This window comes from Haliotis asinina, chromosome 15 (assembly GCF_037392515.1).
Source record: "Haliotis asinina isolate JCU_RB_2024 chromosome 15, JCU_Hal_asi_v2, whole genome shotgun sequence".
Classification (NCBI taxonomy): domain Eukaryota; kingdom Metazoa; phylum Mollusca; class Gastropoda; order Lepetellida; family Haliotidae; genus Haliotis; species Haliotis asinina.
Genome location: NC_090294.1, coordinates 20,360,437 through 20,375,186, shown reverse-complemented (window position 1 = coordinate 20,375,186; position 14,750 = coordinate 20,360,437). Strand labels below are relative to the sequence as shown.

Genomic DNA, 14,750 nt, shown 5'->3' with positions numbered 1-14,750 from the left:
CAGCTTTGGTTAAGCAAACAATTTGATATTCTTTGTGTATCATGTCAAGCATTGTACTGGTAATGACGAGGACTGAACGAAGATACACCATCGTTGTGTTTGTGACACAACCAACAGTCAAACACCAGTAATACCTGCTTTCATTGTCTGTAGGGGCAGTGGGGTAGCCTTTAACCCCCTGAATGCCAATGGTTTCTTTTCAAGCGCACATTTTCATAAGGTTTGAAAAGTGCAAGTTGTGTGAGGATTGTGCTCACGTGGTCCTGAATCTGCATACGGCTATAAAATTAAACAAATGTAGAATATTTTATTTCCTATCCGTTGGTATAAATATAGCTGTGACTACCTCAGGGTCGGAGAAATAGACAATGCTAAATGTTGTCCAAAACATTTTTATCTGTATTTATATTTATTTTTATTTTTAGACTAATTTTGCATCATTTTTTATGGAGTAATAGCCGTATCTTCAAACGTATTGAAATTACCAAAAATAATACAACATTTTAGTTGACGTCATGGCATGTCTAGTGCATTTTATGACGTCTGAAAAAGACGACACTGGTTTGCTGATTAGTACACCGGTATATCTCACCTAATTTCCACTGATCATGTAAAAGGTCTCCGCTTCTACGTCAGAATTCAACACTCTTTAGACAAAACATAAAATGAATGGTTTTGTCATTGAAATAGTGTCTTGAATATATCAACAATTAGATATATAAAAACCTGAATATTCATTGAATAATCATTTAGGATATAAACTTTTCTTCTTGTGATTATGTAATCACAATATGTTATAGACTTTGAATTAATTGTATTATCACAAACAATGATAATGTAATGTAAAACATTCTTATAATTGTTTTGTCTTTAAAAAACTGCACAAACAAATTCCATGAACAAGACAATTTCTTTAAATATGTGTGGCTATACATTTCATAAACTGTATAAATCATTTTAGTAATATTATTAGTTTTGCTTATAAGGTTGAATAATATTGGTGTTTATTAACCTGTTCATATGAAACTGCAATATTAGTCCCAGCGTATTGAATTTTATACATAACAGGAACTAAAGCACAAAAGGCAGCAACGGCTACACGTGATCTTTTGATACTTAAGTAGAGGCTTGAAATGTGGTATAGTACACTTAATGAGTCAATTTCCCATGTAAATATTATTCAAACAATCAAAAGCTTTCAAAGAATAAAAACGCATACCCTATATCCACATATGATGTTGAACAAGGCTATATGTAGATATTGAAATTAGTTTACTAAAAATATCTGAACGATACACAAAATATGCATCGTAATACTGAAAGAGCATTCGGAATGATAGGGCCATTGTGTTTACTCTTGTTCAACCAACCTTCACCTCGAAGAATTTACCTTACTCTTCCCCTGAATATTCTAAATGTATTCAGCCGATGTAAGCAAATTGTTGCAATGATGAGACAGCTGGATATTGGAAATTTCTGAAAATGCTTCGCGGTGAAAAATCGGAATTTTTCTTTTTTCACATTTCAAACAAGCGCAGTCTTTTAAAGCACAGCATTTGTTCTGATACCCAGTATCTTTCGTTTCATCTAGACAGTTGGTATTGGTGACAAACACCATTTGTAATTTGATTCTAAGATATATGGGGAATTCAGTGATGCATTTGTTGCAGCTGACTATAAAATAAACGTGATGTAATAGGCTTCTCTATACCAGCCTTCACAAAACATAATTCTGTAAACCGTATCCAATATGGCGGAAAGTGCACTTCGGGATTCGTGTAAATGTATTTTTAAAAACATCCCAACTGATTCTGGGTTCATCAGGGACGTTTCAGAATTATTACTGGTTACATGAAAACTTGATATACGTGATATTATTAATATGCTATTTTTGAAATTCAGTACTCCCAGTATTTAGCCGATTTTCACATTTTAAAACATACAGCAAATATTTTGTATAGTGTGAAAACTGGCAACATTTACGATGAAGCCTGTTTTGAAAGGTAATTTTAAGCCCTTTAGCTTGGTCTGAGACAATAGTGGATGGTATCACGGAACAGGAAATTGCCCATAGAATTAAAAATGTTAAGTATATATGTGTGCGTGATATATTTAGAATTTTATTGGACTTGAAAGAGAAAGGAAATATATGTTCCTGTGGCATCAAGGGGTTAAAGCTTCTTATGACAAACATCCAGGTTTAATTTCCAGCATGGGTACAATGTGTGAAACCCATTTCTGGTGTCCGCTGCCATGATATTGCTTAACGCACTCACTCATTGCTTGGAAGTGGATTTTCAATTAATAATACATACAAAAACATGTTCATCATGTCGTGTTCAGATGTTCCAATAGAGGGGACAAGAATGTCAGTATTAATTTGACACAATCATGATATGTGGTGTTTCAAAGGCAAATGTAAGTGTTGTATATTTGTTGATAAGTGAGTAATAGATTTATGATGATGAAGTTTGTGTCAATAATAGCTCAACAGATTGGGAACAAATTGCCTACAGCACTGGCATCAAGCTACAACAGCTGTTCAAAGATGCATCCATAAAGCATACCTGAGGACTGTGATCACTGATTTGACTGACAGCCTCGTAATGAATTTCAGTATTTATCATATTTATCATTTGTACTGATGCTCAAGGGTTTCGCCCTGGTTCTTTACCAGATGTGCATTACTCCCACATCAAGCTTACATGCCCAGATATTTCCTGTTGAAACTAAAGTTAACTTGAACAACTAGGAGAGTTCTATGGATATACAACTTCTTTATTATTTATATAATCAACGTTTCTGTGTAGCTACTAACATTACCAATCATTTGAAGTTATATATCCATAGAACCCAAACTAGCTTTTAGATGCCACTTTATCATTTTAGCATTTCATCATTTGCTTGATAACGGTGTTAGAATCTACACTAAAACATCACATCCACTGCAAGAAAGAAGTTGTCTGTCCATAGAAAGTGCTCATCCTCTAAATGCCACTCAGAGATGTTGTGATCCTACTTAAAGCTGCCATCTTGTCAAGCTACAAGGAAATTAAAAGATGTTGAAAATGACGTTATTTTACAATACATTGATGTGTGTTCTGAATAAAATTATCGCTAGGCACGATTAGGATCTGAAGTTTTATGCTTATGACTTTTTTTGTGTGTTTGTCTCGCTTCAAATGATCTGTACATTTGTACATTTACATCTTCAAAGAAGGAATTTTGAATCCTATGCCTGCCTTTATGATATGTATGAACATGATTGACGTTACTGTTGCCTTTGATTATTCCCACATTTGATATTAGATATGTCTGATGTGGAACTGAGTGGATTTTTGCATGTATGCTTGATGTCATCTAGAATGTTCAGCAGGTTGTGTCCTTTTTTCAGCTTTTTAATGTGGTGCCATGTTTTTGAATGCTAGGATGTCTGTAAATGACATCAAGTGAGCAGTGCAGTCTGAGCGACCCTTGTGTTTCTGGTGCAAAGAGGTATCAGATTCACATGATCCAATCAAGCATTGCCAAAGATCACATAAAAAGTGACAAATGCAGGTCCTCATTCATTGTAAGGATGTTCACAGAATACAATTAATTTAACTACAAGCACAAGTGATGGTAAAAGCTCTTCCAATTGAAGTTGGACTGTTAGTTTCACCTAGGCTGGAGTTAAAAAGTATACTCAACAAAGAAAGTTGAGGACCACCCCAGTTTTCAATATTAAAGTATTTAATAGTTCATAATTTGATCCATATAATGCTTACATTTTGACTGTTGGGTTGGTCCTTAACTTATCCTGTTGAGTTTACTGGGAAATATCTAGTGTTATTGTTATGTGTATATGTATCAATGTGCTAGTAGGAAAATTGTTATATTGTCAGTAAATTTATGCAGATTGTTTTTATGAAATAGAAAATCCACTAATATCATTGTTTTTTGGGTTGTTTTTTTAAAAAAAAAAAAATAGAATGTCTTTGTTCAGGAGATCTATATTGGAAGACATGACATGAACTGCTTGAGTGTGGTGTAAAATGTAATTCCTTAACCTTGAACTGAGTAGTCTTCACTGACTGGCGGAAAGAGTGCAAATGAAGGCTCATTATCTCAGCATGCCAAGAGGACTGGTTTGAGGAGATTTTGGATATGGCATCATCTGTGTGGCTTGCCAATGTGTGGAAACTCAGATCGCTTGCCAACCCTTAGGCACTGAACACCACACAGTGATACGGGAGGCATGTCTTGATATTTGGCAAACAAGGGCAGCCTATTTTTGTCACCCTTCCGTCAAACTTCTTCGTATTGTTGATGTCGGATTTCTGTATCTGCCCTGAAGTTGTCCAGGGTTACTTGCAAAACAGAAATACTTCTCTTCCTCATGCAATGTTGCGTACATGTATACGTCTAGGGGCAGCTTACTCAGTATTCCTCCGTCGTGTGTCAGGCCACGACTTGATTTCTCCATTCATGCATAACTATGATGCGCCTATCTCAGTGTATACGTTTGGAAGGATTTCCCTCAATTGTACATTGTTACAGTGAACTGTTTGGTTGTGACGTTCATTGAAACATGCAGATGACAAAGATGTGTGACAGATAGTTTTGCTGTCAGTAACAGTCCTGTGCAAAAGAGCTTTCAAAAACTGGTAATTTCATAGAGCTGAAATGGCATGGCCCGTTAGGTATTGTTCCTTGTATGAAACACATCTCGAAACTGTCACGAAAGTCAATAGGACAATCGTCTACCATGGACTCCGTGAATAGTTTTGCTCCATACTAATTTCATCAGTCCGTTTCAAGACTTAAACGTAAACCATTAGCAACAATGAAAAGACCAATAAACAGATAAATCGACAATGGTGTAGTCCAGAATCTGCGAAACTCATGGTTAAATGTCAGTATCACATTACCCGAATAGTCAGCTTTTCTCGTACAGAAATGCAATAGCGGTTGAAAGCAAGAAGGATGTGACAATCGCTGAAAAAATGATTTGTTCGGATAACAGGTCTGAGAGTTTTCCTGTTGAGAAACAAGGAAAAGGCAGTCAGCTGAGTCGGTTAAATTTTCACTGAAAATAGTCATCCTCGATATCGTTACAATTCTCTCGTTACGAAAACTCCAATAGATTGTCAAATACCATAGCAAATGTCCTCTGAAGGAAACGGAGGAAGCAAAACGTGAAATGCAGGACTTAAAGGTGTCTACAGACGCCCTTCGTGTACGCCAGAAACCCGTGACAAACATACTTTTCGAATATCGATGGTTTGACATCGTACAGTTGTAATAGCTATATTGCCGATTCTCTTGCAAGAATTTACCAATGCCAACATTGCATTGCATTTCCTAGCCGCAGTTCATCATTATCATTTCCCCAGATTTTCTAAAAGCGTCAAACGAATCTTTCAGTTGCGCAGTTTTTGAAGTTTTTGAATGCCTTTATGGATGACCTGAAAACGATATCACATGCCAAAACATTGATTACAGAACAATCTCATTTCCTGTTTCCTGGGTCGGGTCCTATTGCGAAACTTAGTGTGATAATCAGTCCAGAATGTTTAGACTGTGTCATTTAACTGGAATATCAATATTAATCAGTATGGTTTGATAAGTCTGAGCACTTGTATACTGCAACATTACGCACCTTCTAATCCTATCAAACACCGAACAGCGTGCGCTGTCGTACAGAGAGCTCTGACAAACGTAAACCTGGAAATCGTAGAAATGTCAAAACGAAGCTCTGCCGCTAGAGATGTTTGACAGTCTGGTACGGAACTGATATTACATCAACCTCATTGTGCGTTACAGAACTAAGCTGATTAAGTGTAAAAAACACATAACAGGCTTAACCAGTAGGCTAGATATATTATGAATCATTTTACGATCTCGTCAATCGGACAGTCTGTGATTCCATAGCTAAGGTATAGAAAGACGGTGTAATTAATGTTTAAAATTAAAATTCATTTGTAAATACAATTTTATTATGAAAAAAGGAATTGCAATTCAGTTTAACCAGTTGTTTGTGGTGTCTATTTTCACATTCACTTGAGAAAATTCGGATCGGCTGAAAAGTAGGGCATGGTCTGACTAGGTTTATGTTTCATGGACGATGTCCTCTATGATTCGATACAGTGAATAATGTACTCAGTCCTCATCGTTGACTCAAGCTCTCAAACAATGTTGAAAAGTAACACTGGTTTATATTTACGGCATACAAATACATTTTTCGATCAGTTGTTTTGTGCAAAGTATGCTTCCCTATGGCTCTCTTTGTACGACTTGGTTTTACCTCTTAGCAACAAGAGTGAGTGAGTGAGTGAGTTTAGTTGTACACCGCTTTTAACATTATTCCAGCAATATCACGGCGGGGGACACCAGAAAATGAGCTTCCCACATTGTACCCATGTGGGGAATCGAACCCGGGTCTCCAGCGTGACGAGCGAACTCTTTAACCACTAGGCTGCCCCACCGCCCCCTTAGCAACAATAATGGATACCAGATCTTATGTTTTTTTGCATGGACTTCCAATACTGAGAAAAGTCTCGTTTTCACCTGACGTTCATCGTGTTTCAGTTTATGGAAACATGTAAATTACTTTCTTCGCACGTCTGTTCGTTTCGCCATAAATGTCCTGGGGCTCATTACACAAAGCAATCTTTTTCTAAGGTTAACCTTAACTCCCATTCTCTAACATTGCACTAAGGTTACCTTAGACTTAGTAACCTTATGGAAATGTTAAAGAATGGGAGTTAAGGTTAACTTTAGTAGAGGTTGCTTTTTGAAAGGCGCCCCTGCTCGGGTTTGTCGTAAAGCCAATACCATTCATTCAAGTATTGTATTATATAGCTTCAAAAAGTGAGGTAATCTCAAACACGCAAATATTCATTATCTCTACCCTGATGGTTTTGGAGATTGATATTTTTCTCATCAAACCACAAAGCGGTAACGTATGAGAATGTATGTATGTGTTACATGCTTGGACCGTATGGTATCTCCAGACCGATGATGCCAGACATAAATTACTTTAGTGGCACTGGGTTTAGATCCATCCTGCTGCTGTATATTTTGCACGCCCGGGAGACAATATACCAGTGTACCTTGTAGAAGGGGAAGGCAATTCCAGTTTGCATTTGCAATTCAAGAAACATCAGCTGTAGTCTGATCGTTGAATTTGTGGATCTAGCCCATTGTACACGTGGCATCCCGTTACGAAGCTGAAGACCTCGTACCTTACCTTGATTATCATGCCAGACAAGTTGACTGTGCTGCAAGTGGCACTATGGTGGTTTTCTCTTCTACTGACGGTAGGTGCATCTAGTCCAGCATCGGAGTTATGTTGGGTAACACCGCAGTGTCATCGTTGCTATGTTTGTGATGTTGATGTAGTTGCTGACATCGGCTCTTGGATACACATACACGTTACCAAATCAACCAAATTGTGATTAAGTATTCATATAGAATTGAGTGAGTGGGTTTAGCTTTATTCAGGGGTTAGTAATTTTCCAGCAATATCACGACGGGGAACACCAGAAATGGGCTTTACACATTGTGCCCACGTGGGGAATCGAACCCGGGTGTTCAGCTTGACGAGCGAACGCTTTAACCACTAGGCTACCCCATCACCGCTATTCATGGGAGAGAAATATACATACGGTCATGTAAACTAGCCATTTTTAAAACCGTTTTTCTGTTGTAATTATTCGTCAAAACACTTTTTGTTTATTCAGGAAATAACATGCATGAAGCTTCTGTGACGTATATGTTCAAATGACTTGATCACACACTAGTTCATAGATATTCACTTTAAACACACCAAGCTATTGTTAAAGTTTCTGAAACGTTTTCTACAGGGTGTCATTACGACCGTGTTTGGACCAACATTACCAGACCTTCAGGATCTTTATGGAGCCAGCCTGAATGACATATCAAGTCTGTTTCTCATACTGGGTCTGTCACTAAGCTTTGGATGCTTGGTGTCTGTACTTCTCATGAAGTATCTGGAACCGATTATTGTGCTTGCACTGAGCCTTCTGCTGGAGGGAGTGTGTACAAGCACAATCGCCATCACCGAGTACCTGTCTATAGCCTGTCTGGCAACAGCTGGATCGGGGTTATTTATCGGATGTGTTTTTAACAGTAAGGATTCGTTCGTTTATGTTTAAAAATCACTAATTGGTTGTTCGCGCTTGAATAGAGAATATGACTCCAGTTAAAAAAACATTTCATATGGAGCCGAAAGATTCACAATTGTCCGAGCTTCAGAAACACAATTATTAATTACTGCTGAAGAATTAACAAGGATTATGTACCAGTAGCATAAATTTAGAATAACAAGGTGTTAGTTTCATCTTCAGATGAAAATTACATAATGCACGAGATCTATATCACAGTATTATCTAAATATCGTGTATACCAGTGTTCATATATGCAAAAGGCAATTCTCGTGACAGTATTCTGTGAGACGTAGTCGTTGAGAAGCAGCAACAAAACAATTTGACATTTTGACAGTTATTTCCTTCGTCAGAACACATAAATCTAAAGTGTATACCACGTGTCAACACCATTATTATGTTGATCTCACTGTTACAAAGTGATAGAATGGATTAGAAACAGACCACAATATATGTCCATTTGTCATACAAACACCCCAAACCTATGTCGGACGTGTTGACTGACGTATTGTCGAACAAACAGTTGTGTATCTGCAGTGAAGAGGGGATATCGAACAATGTTTCTATAAAGAACGACGTCAGTGCATTTGGGTTCTTTAAACACACATGTACGCTGTAAATGATCATAAGACGTACATTAGATTATATGAATATCCTGCATTATGAAAGAAGCACAAGTTGCGCAGCTGCACATTTTTATCATGACTGTTGTTAAATAACGTTAATCTTTCTTCCAGCGGTCGTTCATCAGTGCAACATGGTGTTCCCCAAGTCGTCCTCTCTTCTCCATTTCCTGCTGGTAGCTGTGTCTTTTGGAGCATACGTGACACCACTCTTAGCGGAACCTTTCCTTGGCCATTTATGTTCATCTCAACAGATGAACACTTCGATCACATTCAATGGCTCTGAGGTCCCTCATGTCAATGCCACTTACCGGAAATATTTTGCGGTAGAAAGCAGTGAGGTGACAGCCAATGATTCTAACTCATCGTTCCCTGGTGGAAGGAAGGATTCACCGAACACTCAGTCTTCATACTTCAGGGCGGACGTTAGCATGTTATATGTCATGCTTGGTTTGTTAAACATACCACCTATTTTTGGACTCATCATTGTCTTTAGGCTCAATAAAAACCGAACAGAGGAACAGACTAATGAATCCGATAGGGCCTTTGAAGTCCTGGATAAAAATGAGAATTCTCTTAAATTCATGGTGTTTTTGGGAACAGTTCTTGTAGCCTTCCTCTTCTCTTGTGGACTGACATTCTCATATGGCGGCTTTTTGACAACATACGGTGTTGACAGTTCTCTCAAATTAAGTGTTCAAAGGATGGCAGTTATGACATCCGTCTACTGGCTGCACCATCTCATAGGGCGAATTCTGGGGACGGTGATAAGTGCATACATTTCACAGACACAATTAATCTACATTTGTTTAAGTGGAGAACTGATTCCAGGAATAATGGTCTCGGGAGTTGTTTCTCTTGGAGAAAATAGTCTTTGGGTAGCATCAGTATTAATTGCTTTGTTTTCAGGTCCACTGGTTGCTGCAATGCTCAATTGGTCTGGGCGTTATATATGTTTAAGCCCTTTTGTATTAGGTTTGTGTACATTTGCAGATACTTTTGGGTCTGCCATGTTGCCTTTTGTTACAGGGCAACTTATGGGTCACTTTGGAGTTGATGCTTTGATGTACTTCTTTATCTCACAGTCGATATTTCTACTTCTGCTGTTCGTCATCCTATCCCGTACTGGTTTAGTGATCAGAGACTGAGGGTGGGTGAGGGGTGTGAGGAGTATCGTGTTGTTCATCTGGCGCTAGCGAAATATATTTCACTCAGCCAGTCAGCACCGAGGCTATTGCATTCTTAATGGCGCAAAATAAGCATTCAAAGCATGTTATATGATTACTTCCATATCTTTGAAAAGGAAACCCATCAGTAGATCTTTTAGGATTATCGACCGTGTGAATTTAGTTTAGAATGGGTCTTCAGCAACTCATGCTTGAACTTAGGGGCGACTAAAGGGATGGGGTGGTCGCAGAATAAGCCGACACGTCAGCCTATTTCAGTTTCGTAGATCGATGATCATGATGATGGTCACTTGATTTACTGGTCCATACTCAATTATTTAAAGACTGTCACCATACAGCTCAAATATGGCGTGCAGTGTTAAACAACATACAATTTTGAAATGTCGGAACAGGTGCCGAAACTTGAATGTCCAGTTCATTCACCTGAATGTTCTCATTTCTCTCCAGAGTGTTCTGTACTGTCACGTGCCGAGTTGTCCATCATCCAGAATGCTATCACACACACCACAAACTGTCACTTCTGACATTTGCAATTTAAACGAAACACACGTGAGTGTGTCATCTATGTAACTGTCCCTAGGGTGTTATAAACATGTAAATGCAGGTTCCAGGTATACTTTTGGGTAACATATTTTCACGTTTAACTACGTTCGTTGATTGCTCTCCTGAGCGTTTGAGCGTTTTGTATCGGCTATGTGACATGCGGCAAGTCGTCTATCATCCAAACTCATACCATACACATCTTGCACAGTTCATGTACTGTAGAATTAATAATGGTTAGACCACAAAATGTCACCATTTATGGTAGCAATTTAAATTTAACACACGTGAGTGTGTAACTGTACCCTAAGGCGTAATAAACATGTCAGTATAATGTTCAATTTTTAAGAGGCAACAGCTGACAGTCTGTATGCATACTTCAGCCGTGTTCTTTGATTTTTGTACCTATTGCAGGGGTGTTTCCACGTTTCAGTGAATGGAGTTGGTTGAACTCTGAACACATACTGCAGATTTACACGTGTACCATACACAAGGAGGGGATCATGGAATTCAGGAAAGGTAAACTGCAACTGATGAAGGAAACAGATGATGATTAGAAATTAAGGGAAAATGTAACAATGAATTCCATTCCATGTTTCATTCCATTCCATGGGTTTTCATTACTCTTTCTCGTATGCTAGCAAAATATCCCCTACTTGTTTTGAATGGTATATTATGGCTAGCCATGTTGATGAGGAACATCAAACCAAAGCGGTATTAAAACACCTGCATCGTCCTAAAGCGCCTGAGTTCAGTCTAAACCTTCTCTACTTCAAAGGTGCTTTGTGGAAAGGGCATTTTGCAGCAGTTAGGCTTGCAAAACTAGGGGCTTTGAGTATGCTCCTTTGTTTAACAATAAGCCTTCGAGGGTTACCCTCTCTATCACTTTCTTGATCTGCAAGAATACGTGCCAAATACAATAACATTTGTGCTGCAGTTTATATCGTCATCAATGTGAAAATCTACAATCAAACTGAAATGGTACCAAGTCCTCTTGCAAAGGTAAGCGTGTTCTGCCTTTCAAACACACGCAACAAACAGTCAAATATTCACCTAAAAACAAGACAAAACATAATAAATCAAATTAGGGAATTGCATGTATAATTATACGTCGCGCGTCATTCGATAGTCTACTGTTATGGTTAAAACTAAACCGTGACTAAAGGTATAAGAAATCCCTTCTGAACAAACAAAATTGAACACAGACAAAAAAAAAATCAGTAATATGTATTCAGCGAATAAGACTAAGATACACAAATTCACAAGAGAGGTTCCATGTACAATGCAACTGAGTCAAATCTAAAGTAATGGGTCACAAATATAATGTCAACTCACCAAAGTCTTGACTTGAGAATGAGAAACAGTTATGATGAATGTAACACAGCGAGCGGTCAGGCAGCGGTTATGTAGGTCAAGCTTTGACAAAGGCAGGTTGATGCACTCCACTTAATCCATGTGTGTGTTAACACAACTAGCCTTTGTATACAAAGTCACTGATTCCTGAACATTAGAGCACAATACGACCATCGCCATAAACTTAGAACCTTCTCGTAATTTCCCGTAAGTATGCACCACTAATCAAAACTCATAATAAAAGGGAGGTAACTCTAAAGCTCTACCTTGAAGCCTGCTGCCAAAGTACAAAAAGCAGTGAATATTTAATGGGTCACAAATATTATATTAGTGACCAAAATCTTGTTTTGAGAGTGAGAAACAGTTACACTGAATGTAACAGGGCGAGCTGTCAGGCAGTGGTCATTTAGATCGAGCGTTGACAAAGGGGGGCATTTTAATGTACTCCAGCTGTCATACGACCATCGCCATTAACGTAGAATTCCCTTGTGATCTCCCGGAAGTACGTTCTACTAATCAAAACACAAACTCAACGGCAGGTAACACCTTTAAGCCTGCTGCCAAAGTATGAAAAGAGCTGATACGAAATGTGACCCATAATAATTACCTCTCACAACTTTAAACATTGTGACCCAAATAATAATTATCACTTAATCATTAATACAATTTACAGAAAATACACTCTCATAACACTCTTCCCCTTAAGGAAAAAAACGTTTCGAAGAAACTTTCTGTTGCAATCATACGCAGATAACAAATATAATAACAGGACATTTAATAATATGAATAACACGAGAAACATCTTGCAGAATTACAGTGATGTTATGCAAATACAAACATTCAGCATCATCAAGTCATAATACATCTACAACCTGGAAAATGCATCAGCACAAACATTGTCTAGGAACACTTCCAAGAGCTAACAAACGGCCCACTGATTTCTCAACTGTAGAATAACTTCTTTGATACTTGTCAAATTTTCTTGGAAAAATAACAAACTGGATATTCAATTCCTTAACCATCCTCTTGAATCATTACACGCTTTTGGGGCTTGCACACTGAACCTTTGCTGAAACTGATAGAAAAACACAGACGCTTGTGTTTCAAAAGATGTTAAATATATTCAGTTTAGTGTTAGACAGACAGTCCAGTGATCCACATCATGAGCATCGATCTATGCATCTGGGATACGATGACATATCAACCAAGTCAGAGAGCCTGACCTTCCGATCCCGTTATTCGTCTCTTATGCCAGGCATGGGTTATTGAAAATCAACTCTAATCCGGATCTTCACGGGTCATAGATTCCTAAAGCTGGAGGGTCTGTTTTGTGATATTTGTTGTTTTGAAAGTTAATTATAACACAAAAGACTATTTGCTATGATTAATCATAGATCATTTAAAACGAAACATTGTTCTTGACAGTATAACTGGGAAATCGCAGAACCTGTAATATCAAAACCCAGTTAATAATCAAATTATCTGAAACTTTATGACAAACTATAACTGAAAATATATTTAACGGATTTTTTTATTTAATCACGCAGTTGCTAATATATATATCACAATTTATATAGCATGAATGTTAGTTTGAAACCCAAATTTATCACGCCCGTTTTCGATGACTTGTTGTTGAGGTTGCCCTTTGCTAACTGCTGTAGACAACAAGGTTAAGAAACACCCACCTATCATCAATATGTCTCACAACTATATGTATCTTATCAACATAGTCCGTGGAAAATATGGCGATGATTCTAATATCAACGAAAGATCTAAGAAAAGATATTAAGAAACTTGCATGTGGAGTGTTGATCGACTACTGTTTCCGGGTCACGGGAGCATACAAGGTCAACCTGCAGCTGGTTCCGAGATATTCAAGCAGTTGGGTATTTACTCCTGTCTGATTAGGCACGAGTAATTGCATTTTTGAGGCATAACTTGCATTTTGTATACGCCTACCAGTTTCAATATAGCTGCTTTAATCCTTATTGTGTAATGGACATTAAATAGTTGGCAGCCATTTGTAAACAGTCAACATGGAAGTCACGTGAGTACTACAGTAAACTCCGGAGAGTGGCTACGGATATATATATATATATATATATATATATATATATATATATATATATATATATATATATATATATATATATATATATATATATTACGCGCTTTACCTATAGTTCTGAGAATGATTCTTTTACATGATATACAATTGATTATACAAAATAGTTTTGGGTTCGACAGACAGGATATCTCAAACTTCAACAGCGAAAGATTTATATCAGACAACCCTTCTCTCTCACACTACATCTGGTGACATTTTATACTTACCAGAAAACTGTCGGTGGATTTTTAGTAATTTGATTGTGCGTTTTACTCTAAATTAAACTGAAAGTGATAACTGTAACACTCGTCGAATGTGAACTTCGTCATCCTCCTTGGAAGTGGTGTAAAATTTCTTCTTTTTTGAAATAGTGGCTGAAAGTCTCACGAGGCTCTACTCCCGGCACTGGGCCCAGTTTATTTCCGGTACCAGATTTCCGGTGACGAGCGTATATCAAGAACTAGTTCTGGTTGTAAATTGCGCGACCGCCGAATATCACCTAACTGAACCGAACCGAGTACAGTCAGGATTAGCTGTCACAGCTATTCACAGCTTTTCTTTGTTGTAATAACTGGTTAATCTGGGGTTGGTTCGATCGGAAATTTGTTTTTCCTGGCATGATTCTCATGACATGAGACCATTCGAAACCATATGAAACGTAGTTGGTCCCCGGAAGTATTAAGGTCTCGCGATGTGGCGTGTCCTACTTACGGGCATCAAGTTAGTTTCCCATACGTGTACTGGACTACGACAAGGGTTTTATGTGGTGCAG

General features: G+C 37.9%; 1 protein-coding gene across 1 annotated transcript; it reads left to right on the top strand.

Moving 5' to 3' along the window:
• The first annotated feature begins 6,933 nt into the window (after window positions 1-6,933).
• LOC137266468 (major facilitator superfamily domain-containing protein 4A-like) lies at window positions 6,934-10,897 on the top strand. The gene is made up of 3 exons (XM_067801970.1): window positions 6,934-7,301; window positions 7,848-8,133; window positions 8,906-10,897. Exons 1-3 carry the CDS (start codon window positions 7,242-7,244, stop codon window positions 9,937-9,939), a joined length of 1,380 nt encoding a protein of 459 aa, XP_067658071.1. The 5' UTR covers window positions 6,934-7,241; the 3' UTR covers window positions 9,940-10,897.
• Window positions 10,898-14,750: the final 3,853 nt, after the last annotated feature.